Source organism: Lissotriton helveticus, chromosome 9, assembly GCF_964261635.1.
Source record: "Lissotriton helveticus chromosome 9, aLisHel1.1, whole genome shotgun sequence".
Taxonomy (NCBI): domain Eukaryota; kingdom Metazoa; phylum Chordata; class Amphibia; order Caudata; family Salamandridae; genus Lissotriton; species Lissotriton helveticus.
In genome coordinates, this window is record NC_136070.1 from 428,786,335 (window position 1) to 428,814,188 (window position 27,854).

At 45.3% G+C, this 27,854-nt stretch overlaps 1 protein-coding gene across 1 annotated transcript in view; it reads left to right on the forward strand.

Moving 5' to 3' along the window:
• The window catches only part of AMN (amnion associated transmembrane protein), a 184,736-nt gene extending 157,454 nt beyond the window's left edge, over positions 1 to 27,282 (forward strand). Inside the window, exons 9-12 of the mRNA XM_078660223.1 lie at positions 5,001 to 5,187; positions 15,197 to 15,371; positions 22,956 to 23,079; positions 25,836 to 27,282. Coding sequence (XP_078516349.1) covers positions 5,001 to 5,187; positions 15,197 to 15,371; positions 22,956 to 23,079; positions 25,836 to 25,946 — 597 coding nt within the window. The 3' untranslated portion in view covers positions 25,947 to 27,282. The remainder of the gene's footprint in view (positions 1 to 5,000; positions 5,188 to 15,196; positions 15,372 to 22,955; positions 23,080 to 25,835) is intronic.
• Positions 27,283 to 27,854: the final 572 nt, after the last annotated feature.

Below are 27,854 nucleotides of genomic sequence, written 5' to 3' on the forward strand. Positions count from 1 at the left end.
GATTATCGGTCTCTGCTTTCAGAGCCCCTTCGCAGCCGATTTAGCGCTGCCCGGGCTCGATCTCCTTGCGGTCACCATCTTGCTTGAGGAGCTGGCGAGTGGAGCAGCGCTCGGCCCCTCCCCTTCCCGAAGGTACAAAGACCCTGATCACACAAGCACCGATTGACAGTGTGCTTGTGCTCTATCCTGAGGCGGAAGCCGGGATTTGCGTGTTTGAATTGCCGTGACCCAATATTTTAATAATTACTGATACCTGCACTTGTGTTTTTTATTTGTATTTTTAAATAGTGTGTAAACAGAATCTAGGGAATTTGACTGCTAAATTCGCTACATTGCACTTACTTGCCCAGCGGGGACCCGATTATCGGTCTCTGCTTTCAGAGCCCCTTCGCAGCCGATTTAGCGCTGCCCGGGCTCGATCTCCTTGCGGTCACCATCTTGCTTGAGGAGCTGGCGAGTGGAGCAGCGCTCGGCCCCTCCCCTTCCCGAAGGTACAAAGACCCTGATCACACAAGCACCGATTGACAGTGTGCTTGTGCTCTATCCTGAGGCGGAAGCCGGGATTTGCGTGTTTGAATTGCCGTGACCCAATATTTTAATAATTACTGATACCTGCACTTGTGTTTTTTATTTGTATTTTTAAGTAGTGTGTAAACAGAATCTAGGGAATTTGACTGCTAAATTCGCTACATTGCACTTACTTGCCCAGCGGGGACCCGATTATCGGTCTCTGCTTTCAGAGCCCCTTTGCAGCCGATTTAGCGCTGCCCGGGCTCGATCTCCTTGCGGTCACCATCTTGCTTGAGGAGCTGGCAAGTGGAGCAGCGCTCGGCCCCTCCCCTTCCCGAAGGTATAAAATGGCTCCTCTTCCAAGGAAGCGCAGCGAACGGGCGCAGCGGGCGCGCCAAAGGCAAGCCCGTCTGCACCCGTCCGCGCCCAAACGGACCCTGGGACCAGACATGCTACTCAAATACTTTCCTATTCCAGCATTGACCTGCTCAAATATAACAAAGGTCAGGGCCACATGTCTAGAGATGCGGTCCATAGGGTCAGGAAGCACGGGATCCTAGCCAACGGTACTCCCCCCATATCTCTATCTAACAAACTGAGTGCGGGCATACATACGGACCCCTGCTCCCCCATCCCCCACATATTCCCTATCAACAATTTACCTCAATACTCGCTCTCTGGTAAAACACCAGATGGACATTTACTTATTATTAGAGTCTGAAAAACCAGACATTCTTTTGCTTACCGAGACCTGGTTGACTCTGAATTCCGCCCCTGATATAATAGCGGCACTCCCTTATGACTACTACATTATCCATGCCGACCGTAACTCAGGTAAATCCGGCGGAGGGGTAGCGGCTATTATTCGTCGAAAGCTGACAGTCACAAGTCTGACTTGTTTACAGCTCTCAGACACAGAAAACCTGGTGTTAAAATTTGATACTTCTCACACTATGGTGACCTGTGTTCTCTTGTACAAACCCCCAGCCCCCATGCCATCCTTTCCTCTTGCACTGAGTGAGCAAATTGCTAATCTGGCCATGGACCATGCTAGGATTGTTCTGGTAGGGGATTTTAATTATTGGTTCAATGACCCTCAGGAAGGCCCCCATTCGATTGAACTCACAGAGCTCCTCACAAACTTGAATTTTACACAACGAGTGCTAGCACCCACCCATTGTAAAGGTCATATCTTAGACCAGATCTGGACCAATACCTCAATAACTACAACCCCAACTATCACCCCCTGCCTATGGTCTGATCACTTCCTGCTTAAATTCAATCATGACCTACCATCACAAAAGCAGGTGGACAAGCAAGGAGATGAAATTCCTTGGACAGATCAGCTTTCTGTGAGACATTGGCCTCTACTACCCCCTTATCTCACTCTGATATTAATATTCATGAAGCTAAACTCTCGGGCTGGCTACAAGCTGCCAGCGATATCCACGCTCCGTATAAGCCAATCAAACTGGCCCGGCGAGCAGATGCTCAAAAATGGTTCACTCCTGAGCTAAAAGCAATGAAATTGGCCCTGCGCCAATTGGAGCGACAATGGCGCTGCGACTATGCTCCAGACGCAAAGAGCAAATTTATTGTGGCTAGGAAGGACTATATGAAGTCCATCCTTTCCTCCAAAACCGCTTATTTTTCTGCCCGTATTCTCAACTCAACTGATAGATCGAAAGACATCTTTTCCATTTTTAATGAGTTGACAAATTTGGATAGTATACGTCCAAGGGTAGATTCGACACAAACCTTCTGTGATTCGCTCAATACCTATTTTATTGAAAAGATAGCAGACATAAAAGCCAGCATTGCTCAACCCCTGAGTGCGGTGGCGCCACTAACATCAGCCACCCCCAACAACTCTGACAACCTTAGCACCCTAGGCAGGTTCCCTCCGATCGTCCCGGAACAGTTCCAGCAACTTCTAGGAAGAATTAAATCCGGAGCTCCATCAGACAAATGTCCCCCCTACATCTTAAAAGAATGCCTTTCTGTCTTTCCCACCCCTGCCCTTACTCTCCTTAACCACTCATTATCATCTGGCTCGGTGCCCCGTGCCTTTAAGGAAGCCACTGTGATTCCACTCCTCAAAAAACCTGGGGCAGACCCCACTTGTAAGGCAAACTACCGCCCGATCTCCCTACTTCCTTTTCTGGCAAAAGTAATGGAGGCACATGTGGCCAAGTGCCTGTCTAACTTCTTGGAGGAATCCAACCGCCTCGACTCCCATCAGGCGGGGTTTCGCCCCGCTCATTCAACAGAGGCGGTTGTGACGGCAGTATTGGACACCCTCCGAGATGGTGTAGACAAGTGTCTTCCCCAGGCCCTGGTACTCCTGGATTTGTCGGCCGCTTTTGACACGGTCGACCATTCCATCTTGATCGATCGTGTCACACAGGCCGGCATCCAGGGGTCTGCAGCCAGCTGGCTGAAATCCTTCCTGGAAAACTGCTCACAGGCAGTCCGACTTGGAGAATTAGTTGGCACCAAACAAACTATTACATGTGGGGTCCCACAGGGATCTTCCCTGTCACCACACTTGTTTAACATTTACATATTCCCCCTGATCCAGGCACTGAGAAACCAACAAACAACAGTGTTCAACTATGCAGATGATTTGCAGTTGATTTTCCCTATCGACAATTCTGAAGCATCAATCTCCACCTTCCAATCTACAATGAGATTCATCCAAACATGGATGGACCAGAATCATCTAAAACTGAATCCAGGAAAAACCGAGCTGGTGCTCACTGGAGACAGTACCAGGCATTGGGGCCCGCACTACTGGCCGCCTGACCTAGGTCAAGCCCCTATCCCCTCCTCCTCGGCAAGGACACTTGGAGTCACCCTGAATAGTGATCTCTCACTAAGAACACAAGTAGGTCAGGTGGTCTCCAAGTGTTTTTTCCAATTGCGGAAAATCCGGAAAGTGCGACGTCTTCTAACATCAGAAGCCATTACTCAGGTAGTAATCGCGACCGTGATCTCCCATCTAGATTATGCAAACTCTGTCTATCTGGGCCTCCCGCTTTTTCTTTTGAAACGTCTTCAGTTGGTACAGAATTATGCGCCGAGACTGATTTTAAATCGTCCCAGCTGGATATCTGCCTCCCCTCTACTGAGGCAACTCCACTGGCTCCCTGTGGCTCAGCGATGCACTTTCAAGACAGGGTGCCTAATTTTCAAATCTCTACACTGTAAGAGCCCAAGGTTTATAGACAATCTAATCATCAAGTATGTCCCATCGCGGAATTTGCGTTCTGCCCACCTGGGTCTCTTGCAGATACCATCGTTCAGCCGTAAACGGTCTGGAGGCTGCAGATTTGGCACTCTGGCTCCCCGTCTGTGGAACACCCTTCCCTTGGAAATTCGGTCCTGTCAGGACCTGCTTACATTCAGGAAAGCATTAGAAACATGGCTCTTCAATCAAGCATTCCAATAGATTTCCGTCGATTCCTTGCTCAAGTAGTCGTCCTTCTTCTGTCTGTTAGCGCCAAGAAACCAATTGGTGTTAGCGCGCTTTATAAATCATTTGTTAACATAACATAACATGGCAACAGAGGCAAATGACCTCATCCATCACGGTGGGGCTCAGTAGGTGATGTCTGCCCTGTGGCCACCCCAATACAATCTGACACAGCCACTCTTAGACTAAGGCTCACTTCGCCCTGGGTGCTACATTCTCTGTATTTTTAAAAACTTATGGTGAATAATGTTTTCCCTACTTTGTACCAATGGACCACCTGAAGAAGACCCATTTACTGTAGGTGTTGAAATGCATACATCCTTTTTTCTCCACATTGGGCACTAATCTTGACTATTTGAGCACCCTAGGATGCCTTCTACGGTGCCCATTTCTTAATTTCATACTATTTGGCTAAACTGTTCTCTCCAGATTTTACCTGCCTTACACTGTATGTGAGGCGGACAATATGCACATGGGCAAAACATACAAATGCAATTAGAACATGGGCATATATTGCCCAACTTGGAATCCTGCTTTAGCGCAAACAGGGTTTCTGCTTGAAATGGACTTAGCATTACAGTTGTAAACAGGTCATAATGAAGGTTAATTCCTAAGTAAGCAGTGGGAGAATAGGGTTTGCCTCATACACAAGTTGAAATTTGCCTATGTTGGTACTGTCCGTGCTCTTAAATTCTACCTTTAAATCCCAGTACATATACTGTGTTTTACCATTATCTCACTTGTCCTATACTAGATCGGATTGGAATATATATAGATAGGATGTATACCTATGTAAACTGCAGGTTTGAAAGTTTTACAATCTCCAAATGTGTGTAGAAACCTTGATGATTCTGCTTACATATGCTTCCCTGTCTAGACAATTTCAATTTTCGTTAAGAAAAAAATTGAAAGGCTTTACTTGCAAGGCATTACAGTTTTGCAAGAATTGTAACTAATTGCAAAACACAAGTAGTCTGCAGCACATAACTTTAATCCCTTTTGTGATTTTTAAAAGGCAAAGTATGCTGGTACAAAGATGGCTATTTCTAAGGTGTACAGGCCACAGACTTTCCTGAGAATCTTCCCTCGTCAAGCAGTCCCTGAAATACAGATCCTTTTAATTGATGATAAAAATGGGTCAGAAACTGGGTCTGTTGCAAAGCTTCTGGCCAGTGACATCATGGCCGATGTTGCCGATCACGGTAAGTGAATTAGTAATAAAAGACTCCGGTGATTTTACAAATTTAGCGCTAATATTTCTTGATTTTTCACACTCTGTTAACCTTATAAGACGTGTCCTGTGGCTGTGTCATATATGTTTTCGATCTACACGTAGGATCACCCTGGTCCCACAGTAAGTCTCTCCTTAAAAGTCCTTGCTACAAAAGACGGTGATCTGGAGCCCGGAGCTTCAGTCTTGGCCCCTTTGCTGTGGAACTCACTTCCTCTTCTTCCAGCAGTAAGCTTCCAAAATTCCATAACTCTCTGAAAACCTGAAAACACATTCATCACTGCTGGAGCATCCTATGAAAAGGAATTCACAACCCTGAAATTGTCATCATACCGCCGGAAGTGACAAAGCAACCTCTGCCCAGGATTACAGCAGGCATTTACTTGCTTACTAAGTAGTGGTATTTACACAGGTAGTAGGCACCGGTGTTTTTTACATACCAACTGACGTGAGGCGTGGGTGACTGTAGACCCCATTGGAACCTACAAGAAGGTGCTAAGAGGCCTCCTTTAAGCTACCAGAACCATATCTGCCTAGAGACAAAAATAATATGCGACTGACTATTTGGAAGAGAGATCCCAGTTCCTGATTTCTGTGCCTTTGAATTATTCAGATGCTCCGTCCATCACCACCCCCTTTTGTACCGCTTTGTTCGCCATAAGTTGGCAGGGTATGCTCAGACGTGAGTCCCTTGCTCACTTTGCCACTGGATTCAAGCAAGCCTGGCTGAAGTCGACTGAAATGCCAGAAATCGGTCCTAGGAAGCTTGATTCCGGTCCAGGGAAGGCATGGCTTGGCTTGGCAGTTCGGGCTGGACTGTTCCCATGAGGCACAGGGTCAGACTGATTTGCATATGGCCATGTCTGAACTGGGGTGGCAGAGTGGGCTAAAGAACAGTGATGGATTAAACCCAGATCTGTTGACTGGGTGTGAGTGTTTGATTGGTTCAGATGCTCCGTCCATCACCACCCCCTTTTGTACCGCTTTGAATTATTCTCAGGCAGAGGCCAAATGTTTTAAGACGAGTGACAAGTACTTACCCAATGTCCACAAGCTGGTCTTGTTGCCCCATAGTATCTTTTTTTCAAGTTTACCAGTTTCATAAGTGAGTATCTCATTCAGTTTGTCTTTTCATTACCAGACTGGTAATGATTGTTATGTCCATCCCGTTCTAAAACATCAGCCACAGGCACCAGAATGAAAAGGGAATATATGCGTTGAATGGAATGCTGACACATGGAAGTAAGCACCCAGAGGCACCACAGTAACCCACAAAAGGTCATTAGAGGAATGCTTGCAATTTGTCTAACCACTGGCAATTATTCTGAGTAGCATTCCAACCCATTGTTCTTTTGCTCACCATGCTACCTAAGTTTGAGCCCAGCCATATGCAAACCAGTCTTGACCCTTCTCTATTAGGAACAGTCTAGTCCAAACTGCCAGGCCAGGTCCTCCCGAACCGAAAAATAAGCAACCCAAGACCAGCTTAGCCCTGATTAGGGCTCATCAGTCAGGTGTATGGCTGGATCCAAACTGAGGTGGCATGGTAGGCAAAATAACGTTGGGTTTGTAATAGATGCTGGCATATATAGAAAAAAGGTCCAAATAGTCAAGGGGACTTTCAGACGCCTGGCCAGCTCCCATTCCTCTGACATTGACCCTTCATTTGCCAAAGATTCCTAACAGAGTTTAAAAACATCAGTGAATTCTTCCTTCTATATCTTATCCCGTGTTGCACTCTGAAGATGAACCCACTAAGGCATGTTACTCTCCATACATGGCAACTTCTTACTTTTCCTACATTCTTCTCTAAATCATCGGGTTTTTCCTCCTGTCACTTCTGCCTACCTCCCCTCTTGATTTCTTCGTGCTTGCAAGTTCTCGTCTGAAACTCTGGCACTCACTTAGCCCTTTTGACTTTTGCTCCCCTTTCCCTCCAGGAACCCTCCTGCCAGCTTCCTTCCCAACTTTTGACGCCTTCCCCTTCTCCCTCTCCATATGGTCCCTGACCCCCATAGACTCCATCCTTAAAATCTTTGGTTCCTTCTGATCCCCACCACACCCCAAGAAGCCCACTACTCGGCCATACCTGCTCTAATGTTACCTCTAGTGACTTTCGACCTCTCAATCTCAGACTTTGCCTTCTCTTTTGCTCTCTTGGCACATTACTGCTCATCGGTTTGCTTGTCCTGCGCCCTAAAATCTACGCTTCCATGCATCTTTATCCAAAATCTCCTATTCATAATACAATCAGTTGAGGCCAGCATGGATCAGGGGTGGTGGGGCCTGAGTTGGTCTAAAAAGAAAAATAGACTTTCCTCCTACCGCGTCTCTCCCACCTCATCTCTCCTCGGCGTCGGGCTGAAGTTGTAGAACAGGAAGCACATCCAGGTTCCCCTGAGCCAATCACAACGCTGCAATGCTGCATTGTGATTGGTCTGAGGGCCGTAGTGCGGTGCTCAGACTGGGACTGGGGGCCTGGGCATGTTCTCCACCCGGCCTGGGTGGATAACATGCTAAGTGCGCATGACTCTTTAGCCAGCCCTATCGGGCCGGCCAAAGTGCCATGTGAACTTTAGTGTGCCTACCACTCCTCTCCATGCCCTGCTCTGTGAGCAGAGCACCTCACCTTGCACCACCCAGCCAAGATGCAGCAGCAGGACAAAATTAAATGATAATAACATCAACTTATTATCATTTTATTTTTCCTTTCTTTCACTACTTCAAAGCAGTGAGGCGACGCTCCTCCGCCATAGCGGGGGAACCGCCACTGAATACAATGCCTCATCATCCTTGCATTCATCCATCTTACCCATGGGAAGGAGCGCATTAATCCTGTGGAGCTAAGCACGTTCCCTCTACCATCTTTTGAGGACTTCTGTTCTATGGCTGACGGGGTGTCCTCTGGGTCACCTTTTGACCCGCTACCACCCAGATTCTGGAAACTCTGTCATGAAGAGCTGTTTCCACCATTGTTTCTCACTTGCTGTCAGTCCCTCACCTCGGCTCGGGTGCCAGACTGCTGGAAGCTGGCGGTGGTTTCCCCATTGCTTAAAAAGGAAAATCTGGATCCCACATGCCCAGCTAATTTTAGGCCCATCTCCCTCCTGCCATTTCCCATCAAGATCCTAGAGAAACTGGCCACAAAACATCTATCCAACTTTCTTGAGAAGAACGACTGTTTGGACGTGGCTCAGTTTGGGTTCCGACCGGCACACGGGACAGAGTCAGCTTTGGTGACTGTGCTTGATGATCTTCGGATGTGGGCCGACATGGGTCAGGCAGCTTTTCTGGTGCTGCTTGACATGTCGGCCGCGTTCGATACGGTCAACCATGCTACTCTGATCAGGAGATTTTCGGAGGCGGGGGTGTCAGGCTTGGCCCTTGAATGGTTGGTGTCTTATCTTGGGCAAAGACATCAGGTAGTTGCACTACCGCCCTACCAATCTAACATCAAGAGGGTGGGACAGGGAGTTCCCCAGGGCTCGGCCATCAGCCCTATCCTCTTTAACCTGTACCTCCGCCCTCTGATCGCACTGATCAGGTCGTTTGGCATTACAGTTACCAATTACGCTGACGACACCCAGCTTATCTTCTCATTTGAGGGTAAGGGTGGGGTGTCACAAGAGGTGTTCCATCAATGCATGAGGGCCACGGCAGAATGGCTAGGGAATAATTCCCTTCAATTTAACAGCTCGAAAACCGAGGTATTACACTGCTCCTTGGATCGGATCTCCAGACCCCTTCCTCAGGGTTTTTGGCCTCCTGACTTCCTGGGCTCTAATCTGCCTGCTGACTCAGTTCGGAATCTGGGGGTCATGTTTAGCTCCGATTTACAACTGGACACCGCAGTAAACAAGACAGTGGCTACGTGCATGGCTTTACTCGGATCCCTGAGAAAGATTCTACCTCTGCTCCCGGCACCGGTAAGACCAGAAGTAGTGAGGAGCATAATTCTCAGTCGTCTTGACTATTGCAACGCACTGCTTCTGGGGGCTCCATCTACCGTGCTTGGTAAACTCCAGCGGATTCAGAATTGTGCCGCTAAATTGGCACTTTCGCGACGCCGCTCGGACTCTTCCACTAAGGCGCTCAGGGATCTTCACTGGCTCCCAATTCCTCAACGGGTGAATTTTAAGGCTCTGTGTATTGTTTTTAAAGCTCTGCACAGTCATGGCCCGGTCCCTTTACAGGATCTCTTCTCTTGGTACACTCCCGTAAGAACACTCCGATCAACATCGGCATACTTGGTGGTGGTACCCAAGTTTCGGAGGACTCGGATGGGCGGACGCTCCTTCAGAACTGCTGCGGCACGACTGTGGAACTCCTTACCGCTGAGACTTAGGAGCATGGAAGTACTCTCTATTTTCAAAAAGGAGCTAAAAACCTACCTGTTCCCCAGTACAATGTAGTAAGATCAGAAGTTGGTAAAATCTTGCTCGGTGTCAGAAATAGTCTTAGCGCCAGGATGCCCGGTGGGTGACAGTAATAGCGCTTTATAAGAACGTCTATACATACATACATACATGTTGTGCACTACTCTACTAGTGGGTCTGTCCCCCATGCTCAACCATGTTAACATCGATAAATTCAGTACTGTTTGCAGGGCCAGCTGCCTGGGAGGCAGTCCCAAATCACTCTTTCACTTCAGGCTGGTGTTCACAAGCTGCCACCGGCCTCTTTCACTGGAATTGTGTGAACTTTACACATCAGGTCACCCAGCCAGGTAGGCTATTCGTAGCTGGAGGCCCTACCAGCTGCTTTTGGCTTTTCCCCACCCTAGTCTTCCTCAATCTATAGACATCTTCCTACCTTTGCTACGCCAGCCTTCAGGTGATCCATGCACTTCTGCTCGCATACCTCCCCCATCTTTAGACACCTTTGGTACCTTGGTACCTTGGCCCACTGCCTCCTCCACTCACATTAAACAGATTCCCAACCCCAATGTTGGCAGGCAGCCTTCTTACTAATGGCTACTTGCATTACTGCCATTGCTTTCTGCAAGGTTATTACCACGGTAGCCAATTCTTGCCCAGGTGCTGAATATCAGAGCCCAAGGAAGCACTTCGCCCACCTGTGTGGTCCCACCCAGCTACTTCACCAACCAAGCTGGCACCTAACTCGGTCATCTCCTCGGCTACCTCAGGTAAGATGCTTTTACCATTCTGCCCTATATTGCTGATTGGCACCTGCCTCCTCCAATACCACCTAACTGACCAACTGCAGGTATAATCATGTTTACATCCCTCCTCATACTTACTAGAGTCCCGCTCTTCCCCCTCGATGGTGTACAAGCAAAAACTACCACAGCTGCTCACTGCGAGGGCGCCTAATCCCCCACTCAAGCCTGTCCTAATACGCCTGGCTTCAGAAGGTCCTCCCCACCTTCCTGCTGAAGCATCTTCAGCACTTCTACAACCTTATTTGGCTGCTGCATATTACTGGTATATGTTTCGGGAAACGTCGTTTACAACGCGGTCGTTACATCGCGATGCCATTACATCGCGGTTTTTAGAACGCAAGTTGCTACAACGACTTGCGCTGGATGGCGCTCAAGGACAAGGAATAGTATCATTTACTATCCAACACCTTCCCTACTGTATGTAGACTGGAGTTGGAATAGTAAATTATACTACTCTTAAGTCCAGCGCCCTCCGACGCAAGTTGGTTGCGTTGTAAAAACCACGATGTAATGGCATGCGATCTATTAACATGCGTTGTAATGTCATACAACCATATGTTTCCGAAAGAAAGCCGAGCATAAGGATGCAGCAAAACACGATCGTTGACTGGTTGGCTTTAAAATAAAGATCTAGTGTGATATTGTTTACGGCCATGCGCACTGCTTGTTACATTGAGTGCACGCACAGACCTGCAATGTTGCTTCCAACCAGTCTCCCACTGCCTGTCCTACGTCACCAATGATGGCAATGCTTCTATTAACAATAAAGAGTGGCTTCGAGATAGGGTGGGTGAGGAAACCCAGCACTCACATAGAGACCAGGGGGCGGCAATATCTGCCCCTACCTACCACTGATTCTTTATCTCAGCACAGTTTGGCTCAAACAGATGAGACATTAAAATATAGGGGCCCGACCATCCGGATCAAGAGCTAAGCCACTCGTACACATCTGTACTTGAACTCAGCATGATGGCAGAGAGGAGACATCTAGCATCGTGGCAAAAGGCCACGGGCCTTGCGGCCTTGCAGCACAGCCTAGTGTCGTGTGAGATCATTTCAGGCTACGCTCTTGCCTAAAAATGGAGCTGTGTGAGCCTTTTTACAAGAATGCAAACATTACAACAACAGGACAGTGCATGAGAACTGCTACTGTCTGCATATGGTTGACCCTCTGTAATGTCACAGTAAGGAAAAAATATGGAATAGTATGATACCCAGACATCGCCAGTGTTTAAGATTAATTCAGCATTCCATGCATCATGTCTGTGTTTTTCAATGATGTGAAGGCAGGTACACATGAATGTATGACGTTACAATGCATGCCTTTACAATGCAGTTTTTACATCGCAACATCCTTTACAAAGCATTCTTTTACATAGCATGCTATTACATCGCATTTTCAGAAACTACCTTTACAACGCATTCCATTGCATCACATTATACCTTTACAACGCATACCATTACAATGCATTCCATTACGTTGCATTTAAGGTAAGTATTGGGTAGAATAGAGGTGATAATTACTATTCTAACTCCAGTGAGTGAGTGCAACAGTAGGGTAGGTATTGGATAGTGTAGGGGTAAAATTTTTTATTCTAACTCCAGTGAGTGCAACAGTAGGGTAAGTGTTGGATAGTGTAGGGGTAATAATTACTATTCTAACTCCAGTGAGTACAACAGTAGTTAAAGTGTTGGATAGTGTAAGGGTACTATGCCTTGTAATGGTGTGCGTTGTAATGACTTGTGAAGTAATGCCTTGTTTTGTAGTGACATGCATTCTAATGACATGCGTTGTAATGATATGCAATGTAAAGGATGTTGCGATGTAATGTAAATGTAAATGTAAATGTGTTGGACTTGTAAAGCGCACAGCTGCCCGTGAGCGTCCCGGCGCTTGCTTAGGGAACCCGTCCTGGTATTCCCCTGTGAGAAACCCCAGCAGGGTGTCCACAAGGTGAAAGCCAGGCATCCCGCCGCGAGGGGCCGTTGTGGAGATTAAGCAAGCTATTGCCCAGAGTCGCAGAGTGTGACCCCGTGAGTTGAGTAGGCACCAGAGCGAGAATTGTCAAGTCCGTGGAATTTTTGAGCCCGAGACCCGCCGAGGCGGGGAATCGAACCCTGGTCCACGGTTGATCTCAGCTTCCGGGTCTGCCACCTCTAACCACTGAGCCACGCTTCTCCATGACTCCAATGACTGCTATGTAAAGGTAGTGCGATGTAATGACTGTGTTGTAAAGGTTGTTTCCCGTACACATCACCAAGAGGACAGGCTCTGTCTCCATCCTGTGTAGATAATCCGTAGTCCAGCAGAGTTTCAGTTCCTGTTAATGACAATTTGCTCAGGGCTACTGCTGTGTGCCCTGGAAGCCCTCACAAAGTTTAAGGGGAGACGTATTTATCCCACTTTATTGGTGAGGGCGGGAAGCGTGAGCCGCCTTTTTCAGAACTAGAAGTCATTCTCCAATGTGAGAGATGTTCATCTTCCTTTAATTTCTTCGTTTTCATGTGTATCGAACACAGGAAAGTCCGACCAGTCAGAACTGGTCAGGGGATTTTGTTGATCAAAGGCTAGTTAGAGCTCAGGTTACCATCTGCGGGCCAGAACCTCATGAAGAGTGTGGGGGTTCACGCTAGTTGGCAAAAGCCTACTCTGGACAGTCAGGCGAGGTTCCCCAACCACAGGTGACTCCAGTTTCAGTGATTAAGTACCCAGGATGAAGGAAGCAGGGGCATATTTACTAGAAAATGTCGGAGTACGAAGCTGTGCCAAATTTGGCAACCCTGCGCTCCAACATTTTCAAAACGCTGGGATGCACTGTATTTACAACAATACAGCATACCCCTATGTTTTCGCTAGCTCTGGCGCTAGAACTTGACAGCCTGGAGCCAACGCATGCACCCTTGCACCACAGTGCATGGGTGCCTGCCTTACAGGGAATGATTGTTTATGTTCAGGAAGGTGTCCCTTCAGACACATAAACAATCAATATTGGCTATTTGTTACTTTTATGTGTGCTGCATTCTGCAGGACACATAGAAATAGCAACTCGTCATTATTTAATGATTGTTTATGTGCAGGAAGGGACACCCTCATGCACATAAACAATCATTAATGACTTTTTGCTCTTTCTATCTGTACTGCAGAATGAAGCACACAGAGAAAATGCAAAAACAAGGAGAAATAAAAGCATTTCTCCTCATGCGCCATTCTAATGCGTGCTCTTGCATGACATTAGTTTTTGGCTCTACCACAGATTTACACCTCCTTGTAAATCTGGGGCAGAGTAAAAAAGCAATGGGTGTTGCGGTGGAATACCCACAGCAACACCCATTGCATGCCCCGTTACCACAGAGGACTGCAACAGAAAGGGACATATTTACAAGGTGGCATTAAGCCATGCTAAGTGGCTTGGCACCACCTTGTAAATATTGAAAATCGCGTGCCAAAAAAAGTGACGCTCTGGTGGCGATAGGGGCTTGTAAATATGCGCCACAGTTTTTAACTCCGCTAAAGGACAATGACACATTTTCAGAAGGGGTGGGTGGGAGAAGAGGATGAGGAACGTTAGGTGCGATCTAGTTAATCTGAAGTTCTGTTGTTGCAGTTTTGTATCATATATATTTTTCTTCAACAAGCTTGAAGATCCAGAGGTGATATTGAAATAGAACTGTAACGGGGAATCTTCCTTTAGATTGTTCAATCCATCACTTTTCTAAAACGTTTGAAATCTAATAGTTGCTGAAAGTACAGGGATTTCTGGGCATTTGAAGACATAAACATCAACGAGTTAGAGCCTGAGTGTCCTTGAGTTTTACTTAAGGTCACCTTCAATAGATATGTTACATTCCCTTGCTTTAGAGTAGATTTCGAATAGTCGCATAGTTTCCTGTCCTCTGAAGTTATCTGACAAGAGTCCAATCAATAGTATATGGACTTTCTTGTTTATTGTTTGGGGACAGGGTACTCTGTAACTTGGCAGATGTCTGCAGCATTTAGAGCATGCCATTGACTATGATGTACTTGTAATACAGCCTGCTGCGTTTTGTAAGGAGTATACAGTCCATGAAACTCTAAATAAGGGCCAATGCCATTTTGTATTAGCCAAATGCAAAAACAACAATTGATGGACAGAATGCAGAACAATGTCATACATTCACCCCAGTACAGAGATCTGGGCCTAAATACATCGTTTTTTGCACTCCACACCACCCCAGGTCAGACATGGCCATATGCAAATCAGCCTTGACCTTGTGCCTCATGGGAACAGTCCAGCTTGAACTGCCAAGCCATGTCTTTCCTGGACCGGAATCAAGCATCCAAGGACCGGTTTCTGGCTATAAGCCGTCATCAGCCTGGATAGCTTGACTCCAGTGGTGTGGAGAGCATGGGACTCACGTCTGAGCATACCCATCCCACTCGGGGTGACAAATGCAAAAACAACAATTGATGGACAGAATGCAGAACAATGTCATACATTCACCCCAGTACAGAGATCTGGGCCTAAATCCATCGTTTTTTTGCATTCCACACCACCCCAAGTCAGACAAGTTTTTTTAGCCATCACAGCTTCACTGATTGGTAAACAGAGTCGCCAGTCCTCCAGTGCGTGGCACATGTTCTGGCTGCAGTAGAAAATTACACATTCAGCCACCTTTAGAACTATATAGGCGTCTCATGGGAATATCTACATATGGGGATGAGTGTGGGGGGGAAGAGAGGAGTTCCAAAATTCCCACAGATGTAAATTAGCAGTAGTAAACTAATTTATGCCCTTTTTATGTTGTTTTCAATACTCAGGTCCATCGTTTGGGATTCTGAAGGCAACAATGCAGTCAGCCACTGGGAGCAATGCCAGTGGTCATGGAGGGGACACAGCTGCTTCCTGGTCCACGGCAGTCTCAGTTGTTGCTGTTCTGATTGTGATCATGTTGACCGGCGTACTTCTGCTCCTTTACAGGAAGGGCAGTCTTAGGTAAGAGGAGGCACCTAAACATTCAGACCTTTATTTATGAAAGGATCCACTGGGACTGGCTAGATGTACCGTAATTCAGTACTATGCACGCCAGTCTTTACAAACTTTGGTAAATTGATGCATTTTGCGTTGCGACAGCACATGTGCAAAACATTAGTTACCAAGGGCCAAAGAGTCAGATGTACGACCCACCAATTTGCGAGTCGCACATTGCGTCGCATTTGCGACTGGCAAATTGGGATACATAACAGTCTAAGACACTGTTTGCACTTCCCAATGGGGTCGCACATTGCATGCCTCATGCATATTAATGAGGCTGCCGCAATTTGCGACCCCATTGGGAATGACTGGCACTCCCAGGGATGGTGGTCTGCTGGGGTCAGCAGACCAGCATGCCTGAGACTGCTTTTAAATAAAACTGTTTTTTTTTTTTGTTAAATGCAGCACGTTTTCCTTAAAGGAAAACAGGATGCATTTAAAAAATAAAAAATTAAACTTTTCAGTTTAATTTTATAAGGGCAAGCAGTGGTCCCTGGGACCACAGCCTGTCCTTAAAAATATTTTCAGAGACACTCACAAAGAGAAGGGTTTCCCTGAGGACCCATTCCCACTTGCGAGTGGTTTACCACCCTTCTGTGAAGGGTGGTAAACTGTGACTGTTTTGCGCAAAACAGTCATACACAGTCATACATAGTCGAAATTAGGAAGGACGCACTTGGAACGCCCCTTCCTAATAGCGAGTCGCTAAACTTATTTTGCACATCGCAAAATAGGATTAGTACATGGGCCACACGTTTTTTGCGGATGCAAACAGGTCTAAAACCCATTTGCGCAAACAAAAAACGTTAGTACATCTGGCACTTAATATTTTACTGATTTCACCTTGTGTGGAGGGGAGGGTCACAACCCATATTTAATGAATTCTCAATATATAACTGTAGAAGTTGCAATGTAAAGGACAAGAATTTTCCAAGCATACAAGTATAACACATTTATTTCAGCAGTGGCCCGTGCAGGTAAGAGTGATGGGGCCAAGTGGGGGGAGGATTTCGACAGACGACTACGAGTGAACATTAATTATTTATTTAATTTTCCCTCGTGGTTGTCTGTCGAATCCTCCCCAAACCCGGCCCCACCGCTCTTACCTGCAAAGGCCGCTCCTTGTTTTTTTAACCCCTTCCGCGCTCATGACGAGCTCAGCTCGTCATGAGTGACGACGCTCGTACGCTCATGACGAGCTGAGCTCGCCATGTAACGCGGTTTTTTTAAAAACGCAGCGCGCAGCGGGAAAACCGCTAGCGCGCATGCGGTTAAGTAGTAGCACACAGAAAGGCACCCACCCCACTGCCTGATAATCCCTCCTACCATACCCAACACTCTTACCCTGCAATACTCATGATTACACAGTCCCACCCCATACACCCTTCATTACAAACCCACTACAGTAATCTCCAAAGATGAACTGTCAACTTAAATCCAACGGTTGAAAAAATTCAAAGTACTGCCAAGCCATTTTGTGGAATAATGAATCTTCTGACTCCAAATATCACAGGATCTGCGTTCAGAACTCATAGTGTCTAGGGGTACCGTTTGTACCTTTATACTCCTGAATCTTTGATCCAGTGTTTGTAGGAATAGCAGAATGCGGGAGCCTGGCTTTGTGCCAGCACTTGAGCATGTCACTTACTTCTGGCAGTAGGCCTGGTTGGCCATCTGTAAGCAAATTCAAATTACATCTCTTCCTACCATACATTAACCACAGCACAACTTGGTCCCCACTTTCTGGTTGCTAAATTTATGCTAACATTCCTATGTCTAACTTGAGATTAGTCACTGAACTCTGATGTACTAGTGGTACATGGAGACATCTTTGTGGTGATTTCTGTTCTTTGGAAATTCTTGCTGCATGATCTTTCATCGGTGTATTTTTGCACCCCTGTTCTAGCACTAGTTGCACTTTTCTAAATGCTCATCATGGCATTATAATAAGATGATCCTCACCCAAATGATGTGCCTCCAAGGCGAGGTTGTTGAGAACTTGAAGGGCAATGGTCTCAATTAGAATACCCAGTGGAATATTTCTTAATGTTTTAACAATGGGCTCTTTGGGAACAGTAGAAGCTTAGGACACTCAACCCAAGGCTTTAATTAAAGTTAAAGAGAACTGCATGCTTATGCCTGATGTACTTGCTGTGCAATGAAAGGTGACTTGGACTGGGGTGTTTACCTTAAGAAGTGACAAACTGTAACAGCAGAGACAGAAAAACCAAAGGAGTTACATTCGCATTGCTGGTGAAGCATTATGTATTACATCAGAAACTTCAGAGCTGTTAAAAGGAGGTATTTATTGCCAGCTAGTGCTGTCGTTTTCAGCAAAGTGATATTCAACGCACTATAAACATCCATGGTATGCTCTAATGAGTTACTGGAGAACTTTACAAACCTTTAAAAATAAAATAACATTGAGGTGGCAGATAGTATCAACTCATTTACAACCCTCCTGCATAACAAATGTTGGTAGCAAGTACTAGAAACACAAACAGTGCCAAAACTACAAGATTTAACTTTTGTGTAAGCAGGCATGCATCGAGAATAATTAATGTGGACACTCTATTGAGATAATATAGAGTAGGACACATACTAGTAATGAGTAGTTTAAATCACCAGACCTGGAAACAGTGGGGCATATCTACAAGGGAATTGCGCCACCGAAATGTCACTTTCTACGATGTTCTGGTGGCGCAATGCCCTGCACGATAATTACAAAGTGGTGTTAAGCCACTTTGCTTGGCTTAGCACCGCTTTGTAAATATAGTACCCTATCATGCAGTTTTCTACATGAAAGGGGAGTGCAACGGGTGTTGCTGTGGGCTTTCCACCACAACACCCATTGCTTTTTGACACTGCCCCAGATTTATAAGGATCTGTAAATCTGAGGCAGGGCCAAAAACTAACCCTATGCAAAAGTAGGTGTTACATTGGAGAAATACTTTAATTTCTACTCATTTTTACCTTTTCTATGTGTGCTGCATTCTGCATCACACTTAGAAGGAACAAAATGCCTTTAATGATTGTTTATGTGCAGGGAGGTGTCCTTTCCTGCACAAAATCAATCATTAAATAATGGTATTTGCAGCTCTTATGTGTGCTGCAGAATACAGCACACACAGAAGTAGCAAATCGCCAATACTGAAAATGTGCAGAAAGTTACACCTTCCCGCACATAAACAATCATTCACTAAGGCGCAAGGGTGTCTGTATTTGCGCTAGACAGCTAGGGAAAACACAGCTGTGACCCGCATCCCTGCGTTTTTGAAATGACACAGTGAGGCCCTGCAAACTTTGCAGAAGCGGCAAGCTACGCCATTTCATTGTAGATATGCCCTAGTGACTGTTATGACACGGATAAAGTGGGCATCCTAAGAAGACACACTGACATAGATGACACATGCATGCAATATGCATATAGAACTTCACATACTAACACCTATAGATATACTAACGCACATATGCGCACAGACACATAAATCACCTAACATACAAACACTCATGCAGCAAGGACAAGAGATTTGTTATTCTATTTTAGTAGTCCTTGCTGTCAACGAAGACACCAGCTCCCTCCTTGACTGAGGCAAAACGGTCGCCCTCATCCTGCTGGAACTCTCAGCCGCCCTCGACACCGTCTCCCACAGCACCCTTATCGAGAGACTCCACTACGCATCCTGGACTGGATCCACTGCCTCCTCACTGGCCGAACACAGCGTGTCAGAATACCTCCGCTCCTCTCAGAGCCCACAGTAATCAGGTTTGGAGTGCCCCAGGGCTCCTCCTTGAGCCCCACCCTCTTCACTGTCTAGATGGCCCCCCCACGACCATCATCAGGAACCACGGGCTCAACATAGTCTCTTTAGCTGACAACACCCAGCTCCCTCACCTAAGCACCCACAGCCTCCAGGATCAGCTTCCACAACAGGATGAAGGCTGTCGCCACCTGAATGAAAGAAAGCTGCCTCAAACTCAACTCAGAGAAGACCAAAGTGCTAATCTTAGGACCCACGCCCTCAGCTTGAGACGATTCCTGGTGGCCCTCCGCATTGAGCACCAACCCATGAACCACGCCCGCAACCTCTGGATCATACTGGACTCATCGCTCACAATGAACTGCCAGATCAAATTTATCATGCTTCCACATGCTCTGCCTGTTTCAAAAGACATTTAGATGGATCCCCTCCAAATCTAGAAAAATAGCTACCCACGCACTCATAACCAGCAGACTAGACTACGACAATGTACTCTACGTCTTCACCACCCTGATGCTCCTCAGGAAACTACAGAACATTGAAAACGCCACAGCCAAACTGGTCCTCAACATCCCCTGCTACAGCCACATCACCGAACATCTTCAAGAACTACACTAGCTCCCAGTCAGCAAAAGAATCCCCTTCATGCGCCTCACACATGCCTACTAAGCCCTCCACGACACAGGACCAGCATATCTGAAACACTGCCTCTCATTCCACGTACCCACCAGACATCTGCACTTCTACTTATTAGCCCTCGCCACTGTCCCACGGATCCACAAGACCAGAGCCAGAGGAAAATCCTTCTCCTACCTTGCCGCAAAGACCTGGAACACCCTGCCTCGCCACCTCAGTCAATCCCCGTCACTGACCCAAATCAGGAAGGATCGCAAGACCTGGCTCTTCGACTGAACCCCTGCACCCAGACTGATCAGCAGCCCCCTCCCACCCACCACCCAACTCACCCCCACCCCCACCAGCACCTTCAGACCCCTACGGGTGAGTAACCATGCTTTACAAACCCCTGATTGATTATAGTACTTTATGCCACTCTTTGTTCATTTGAAAGTTGTAGGTCTGACAGGAGAATGGAAAGGAGAGAAAGAATGAGGATTCAGTCTTGAGAATGGAATGATGTTCCCCAAAAAAGGAAATATAGAGGGCAGTCAAACCTATCCACTTAGTTGGCAGGAAGGAGGCAGCAGAGGAAGATTGGCCGCAAGAGAAGGCAGGCATAAGCGGGAAAAGGTAGAAGAAGTAAATCAAGAGGAGTGCCAGATAGTGTGTAGATTTGGGGTTGATGGCGTTGAGAATGATAGGCTGTTACAAAAATGTCAGAAAAAGTTAGAGAGAAGCAGGAGCCCTTGTCCTCAAACTGACGAATAGAAGGTAATAGACAAAGACAAAACATATAGGCCACATACATTGCCACACAAAACAGATGCATTCAGACATCACACAAGAAGGCACACAGAGAGGGGCGGAGAGGAATAAAGAGAACGACATAAGGACAGATGTATGGATGTAGGTTTCATGTTTTCATAATAATGAGAGAAAAAAAATTGTATTTCGATTTCTTTGCGTGCAGTATTACTGCAGGCTCCATGGCTCTGCGTCTGTTTTTGTGGACCCGCCCAATACTTCCAGCTGATAGCAGACCACCGATGTAGGTGGTAGAGACTGCAGAACTGTCAGTGCTGTCACGCCTACACAGATGACTAGGCAGGTGCTGACCTTGACATCCAACGACATGCTGCCTTATTGCGTAATAGGGATACCATTTCCCCTCTCTCCTGACAGCCTTCAGGAAGCTCTTGGCACAGACGTGACATCATTCCAGGGAGTAAGCCTGCTGGGAGACTGGTTGACCCTATAGCCTTTAAAGCAATTCATGGCATTCATTGTGGTGGTTCTCTTTAAATGGCTAGTGGCCACAACAGAAGGGAGGATGCTAGTTTTGGGGGGCGGTCCTTTCATCACTGCTGGACAGGAGAGTCAACAGAAGGCATTGCCAAGTTTTCAAGTCTTTGAGCAGAGTTTTGATGAAAAGAAATCTACTTTTGAGAGATGTTGATCAAACAGGAGGGGGCTGAAGCCCAAGAAGTCTTCTGGTCTTATGAAGCCTTATTTCTGATGTAAACTCTGGGCTGGGAGAATGTGTAATAGAAACTAAATACTATGGCTCTGCACCGAGCCCAGTCAGGGCAAGAGATCACAGGCTTGTGGCTTAAATTGGGGTTCGTTGAAGGAAGGAAAGCAGCAATCTTATATAAAATAATTATTGTGGCATTTAATATAAAAACGCATGTTGACTAATCATGGTATGGTGTGACTGTTGTGTAAGCCAAGATTATAACTTAGTAGGCTTTTGACTGCACAAATTTACCAAGTTTAAATTGCTACAGAATCATTGGCAATGTAGCTTTTAAGCCCATATTACTCTTTCAAACATAACATACAAGTTGATACAATCCACGATTTGCTCTAAAGGTGAACACTTTGCAGCTGCCCCTTACTTTTAGAACGAATTAAGTCGTCAGAATTACCTGGCACCAAATTTAGTGCTGCAAATACAAGAACAAGTATACTTTAAATGTCAACGCTTATGTCAGGCCTACAGTGTACAATGGCTGCTGCTGATCTCATGTGCTCGGTATTGCTCCCATCTAAGTAACAAAAGACCTCGCTTTGGCTCACGTGGTATTTTACTTTTGCACTTATCATGTTGTACGCATACATAAGACTAACTTACACAGACGTCAGATATGCTAATTAATTAGTCAAAACATGTTGTTGTCATAGTTTAAGTAAAAGCACCTGCAGCAAGGGGTTGATGGGGAGTCCCCCATTGGCTACAGATGGAAAGTTTGTGAGGTTCTACCAAGCGTCCCAGAAAGATAACCCGACATTGTGGTGCAGGCTCCGCCAGAGCAGATTATGTCATAAAAACCATCAAAAAGTAAGCCACTAAGTGAGAGACTGACTGCTCATAACTTACAAAGGTGGGGGGGCTTTAACATCACTCAAAGTTTGAATAAAAATCAACACTAGCCCTTCTACTTTACGCTGAGGTGCTACTGTTCAGGCCGGAAGAGACATTTGTTAGCCTTATGGATTGTCTACTATCCTTGGAACCTACAAAAAAGTTCAGAGTGAACCCTATCGGGTCGATCCATGGTGGACATTTTTTCATTGGTGAGAGGCTGCACCCTGCTTTTAATGTTCCCCTTTTACTTTTGCCCAGTTACAAGACGGTTTATGTCTTTATAAATTAGGCCTCCTAAATTATGTATTACACCTCTCATTAAATTAGCAATGGGGTTGTATGGGTGACTGTGTTGCACGTGCATGCCTTTGCAAGCAAGAGGTTTATCTTGTCAATCATGCCCTAACGATGAATTGAGGGTGGTAAGATCCTGTAAGCCGTATGTGCGTGCATTGAAAACACAGTCCTACATTTATTAACTACAGCCACGCCTGGAGAACCAACAGCACCTTGATTGCTATACATTTTGCACTCTTATCTAATACGCTTGTGATGGTGCTGTAGATCAACTCTAGATAGATACACATTTGCAACGACCAGTTTTCTGAACCCTTGAAAGTTATTGTCAAGACTAACATAGTATCAAGAACTGCTCCAGCATATGCCACTCTTTTGCTGTTGAACTGATTTATTACTGTATTATACTAAGTAAAACTCTCTTGCTTTGCCCTTTGCCAAAATATGGAGGCTTTGGTAAACTGTTGCTGTATGTACTTTATACAAAGTCTTTACCCGCAGGTTTCAAACCTGGCGTTGGCCCCGATTCTGGAAGACAGCTTCTGATGATCTGGAACATATCTCAGGCCCAACGGATAAAGGATTTGACAACCCTATATTTGATGTAGAGACGCATGCAACTCAGGTATGTATTATTGTGTATGTTCCATCGATAGTGTTGCATATTGTTTGAAAACCTCTTAACATTTGTGACTGATCGTTGCAATATCAGAGGAATACATGACCACTGTATTTGTAAAATAAACATTCCTGGTCATAACAGCTCTATTAACATAAATGAATATGACAAAAGAGGAACTGATCCGTCACAATTCTTACAAAACGTATCGAGAAGTCAAATTAAGACTTTCTGATGAGGCTTGCAGGGGGAATATATAACAGTGGCACTAAAAATGAATATGGCTGGTTAAAGACAAGGCTCACACATGCCCTTCCTGGCGAGAGAACCTCCCACTGCCATGCTGGGGTTACCAGATGTGTGTTTCACATGTCAATTAATCTCTGAGTCAAACACTGGAGATAACACATATAGGAACCAGCAAGGAAACACAGATCCCCACATGTTATTAATTGAATCCCAAAAACAACATGTAATCCCCATTGTTGTCCTAACCATGGAATTATTGGGACTCCTAATAACTGTAATTCTGGGGTGAGGAAATAACGAGGATTTTAACGGGGCAGTCATAAGGCAGGCTGTAGTCTGTGTTTCGGTCTACTCCGCTTGGGCTGATTCTTTTCGAGGCTGTTGGAGACTCTGTTTTACAGGACCTATTATTATGGACAATTTTTCAGCAGCCACTCTTAGACAATGGTCATGATCCACAGACTCGTTGAGCTTCACACATTCATAAAATTAACTATGAAAGAAGGAGGGAACAACCGTGTCGGATACAGTCTACAAATATGAAACAGTCTACTGCTGGCACAGCAGCAATATTTATACCATGATTATTTCAAAATATCTTTGAAAATGTGACTTCTCAAAAAGATATGTCTCCATCTCACATCTAAAATGACTTGAAAAAGCTCATCTTGCAGAGAAGGGTTTCTTCTTATCTAACACCTCTGATATATTCTCTCGCTCATTGGTCAATATTTTGACTGCAAACTCCCAGAGGCTTTGCCTTGGGGGAGCTGGGGAATTCTTTATACAAAAATACTCACTTCAAAAGTAAAAACTGTAATAACAGAGACTAACCAAATGTGTATGGCAGAGATATCGACCAGAGAACATCTACTTACAAAAAAGTTGACATGATGAATGTTCTTAAGCCCCAAACTAAATTCACACTTTATTCAAACTTGGTCCTAGCATATTTGGGTCCAGTGCATGACAGTTAGTTTAGTAACATCAAGCTTGCCCAGCTTAGCCCCAGAGAAGGGGTGATACAAGGTATATTTGTAGGATGGCCATATGAGATATGATTACCTATAAGAGACTAAAAGACAGTGAAATTCATAATCAGCAGTTATGGTAAAAATATGTTGTGTTGCACATGGACTGGACGTCCAACGGAAACACTTTCTCAAATGAAGAAAAGAGAAATAGAACTAATTTTTCAATAGCAGAACAAACCTATATTGAAGCTGTGGAACTTTGTTTTCTGGGCAGCGTTTTAGAGTGTAGAATGTAAGTTCACACATTGTGAAAAAAATAAAAAAATTGTCTAGTCGGCACCAGATGTTAAACCAACCAGCTCCATGTCATTATGTTTTGTTGGAAGCTATTGCATACCAATCATTTTTTAGGTCCATTGGTCTGATTCACAAAGGAATGTAATGGAATGTGTTTGTGAATGAACCCCAAAACATCTAAAAAGAACAAAATGGGAATATTCGGGTCATATATACATATACAATTAGTACAAATATAAAAGAATGTGCTCTCTTTGCTCTTTTACTAATAGGGAGTTGGCTGTTTCTTGGCTGAGTCAGAAAGGCATAAGAGAGTACTTAAAGTACTTATGTCGTACTTTTTCCAGATCTCATAAATGCTTTTGTGAATCGCCCCCTCTATTTTTTACTTTATATATGTTCACCAGGTAGTCCATGGAAAGGGTGCAAGCATATACGGGCTGTGTGATGTGATGGAAGGTACTGAATCACAAATGTGGAGCCAAGGCACTGATCGCTTTGTTAACAGCATTTTTCATTAAAATAAATCAGAACCATGGGCTTATTCCACAGTCTTTGTGCAGTCCCAAGAGAATTTCTACAGCAGCCTTTAGCATGTGCACATAGGAGCAAAGCTGGTGAAGGAACCAAAAAGTACATGCACTGGTAGTGCAGTTAAGCTTCTTAAAGCATCTTCCTGTGGGAGAGGTCACAAATAATTTTTTCTAGCATATAAAATGAAGTTTTGTTAATACATTTGACTTAGAAAAAGGAAAAAGTAATGGTTGGTATGCTTGAATTAATCTCAGCCACTGGTAATTTCTTGGATAGCATTCCAGTCCACTATTTTTTGCCCACTTCAGACAGAGGCCAGCTATGTCCAAATCAGCCATGGTCTTGCTCGAGAAGGGAAAGTCCATCCTGAACTGCCAGGCAAGGTACATTTCTGGATAGGAACACAAGCTACCCCAAACCAGTGTTTGCCTTTTCATGCCTCATCAGTGAGGGGCAGCTTGATTCCTATGCACAGCGAGCACAGGACCCGAATCATCTTTGCACTTTTAGTGTCTCACTTAGAAAAAGAGAAGAGTGATGTGTGGGATGCTTGTATTAATCTCAGCCTTTGGTGATTAGTCAGCGAAAAGTACACCGCACAGATCATAGCACATGCAGCATTTTTTCACCCAGCCTAGAGTGAAGGTTCCTTTCAATACCATGTTTGCTTTTGGAAACATTAATTTATATTATTTTGTCTCTCTGTAGGATCCGCAAGGCTTGTACTCTGGTGAAGAGGCGCTGAAGGGAATTCCTCTTACACAGACCGGAATGTTTTTTGTAAACCCTCTGTATGATGAAAATGACAGCACTGCATGACACAGCTAGCTCATTTATAATGCCCATTTGAAATAAGCAAAGACATTCTAAATTTAAATTTTGAAAATGGACTGATCTGTACAGTATGCTGCAGGTATCTAAGTTCATGGATCTCCTGGCCTAAAAATGTAGTAATGTAACTTTAAAGATCCTATTTTGACGTATGGAGACTAATTGTGACTTGTAGAGCATTTATAATTGATAGTGCTGGCCTCCATACCATGGGAGACATCTTACCAGATGGACACGTCCTGACGCATGCTGACAACTGTCGCTTTCAAAACACCTCACACATGGATCATCTCGTGCTTCAATGACTACGTAACACACTGCGCTCCCTTATATCTTCCTACCACTTGGCACCTGATAACTTTACCCCACTGACACTTGTTGTTTTGGACGCTGACGGAGACCGCCTGGTTTCCAGGCTATACTAAATTTGCATCACCATGAAACCGAACACCACAGCTCGAGTTAGAGAGGCGTGGGCTGCGGACCTGGACTCCTCTCTTACAGATAGGGTGTGGTCTTATTGCTGCTCCCAGACCCAACGCAAATCAGTCAACCATCGGCATAAACTGCTACAGTTTAAATTCCCCACCTGGCATATCTTTCCCCTTGAGACATTGCATAATTTGATACCACACGCTCTGACAGTGCCCCAAATGCTCTCCGGAATGCAGACCGCACACCTGACATGGACATGGCCCCAGATTGGTCTTTACTGGACCTCCATCTTGTTCCATATCTCTGCCATGACTGAGGTAGCAGCTGTGCCGGAACCCCTTTTGGTACTTTTAGGATACACCAGCAATGTCCCTAAGTCTGCTCGCCGGCTCATGTCAATGGCGCTTCTGCTTGTCAAGTGTGAAATTGCGATTCATTTGGGCATCAGCTGAGTCCCTTCTGCCACGACATGGCTCACAAGGATGACCCATTGCGGCAACGTCAGTGGGGACTATGCACAGCTATAGCCACTCACATCTCGGCCTAAACATTTTTGCCAGCCCTTTAGGGACTATCCCCTCACTCTAGACCCTGACACCCTGGATTGATCAATATTATTATCCTACACATCGCACCAACCGATCCCTTTCATACCATGTCATGTTCTCTTGCCCCCCACTTGAGATATAACAGTATTCTTTCATCTCAATTCCTTAAAATAATGTACCTATGTTTGTTATACCCCGAACTGTCTCATATTTTTGACGGCATGTCATACACTCTGACTCACTCTTGCTGTAACGCTGCATGATGTGCTTTACTTGATGTTATGTTGTTGCTGATGTGGCTTTTCGTGTATTAAAAATTCAATAAATACATAAGAAAAATATTGATTGTGCTGCCTATAAAGTCTGGCTTCATTGTATGTGTGTGAGTATGTGTGTGTGTGTGTGCGCGCGCACATTGTGTTTAGGTGTTGGGTTGGGGGAATTACAAGCACAATTTTTGTTTTTGTTTTTGTAGAAGTTGTCGATTGCTTATCAATCTCCTGCTTGAATGCCTTGAATCCCATTGACAATATCTGTAATCAGCCGCAGGCACACAGATCTAGGAGCCAAAAAATATAATCATAAAATGGCACCTTTGGAAGAAAGACATGATGCCCATTGAGTCACATGCCTAAACACGTAATCCCCACTTACACATCTTCATAAAACACACCTCCATATCTAGCATTAGCACACATGGGAACTTCAAGATGTTAGCATAAGACCAATTGACCAATCAATGGCTACATTATCAGAAACATTATGTAGGTGGTCTGCACTCCCTTTCATCTATTATTCCACTTTATTTAATCAGAAAACATTTTTGTCCAGTCGCGTGCGTCCCTAGATTGTGCAAGCCCAAATGCACCAATACTAAGTAAAGACAATTGGGGAGCGCGCAGTTACACGCTCC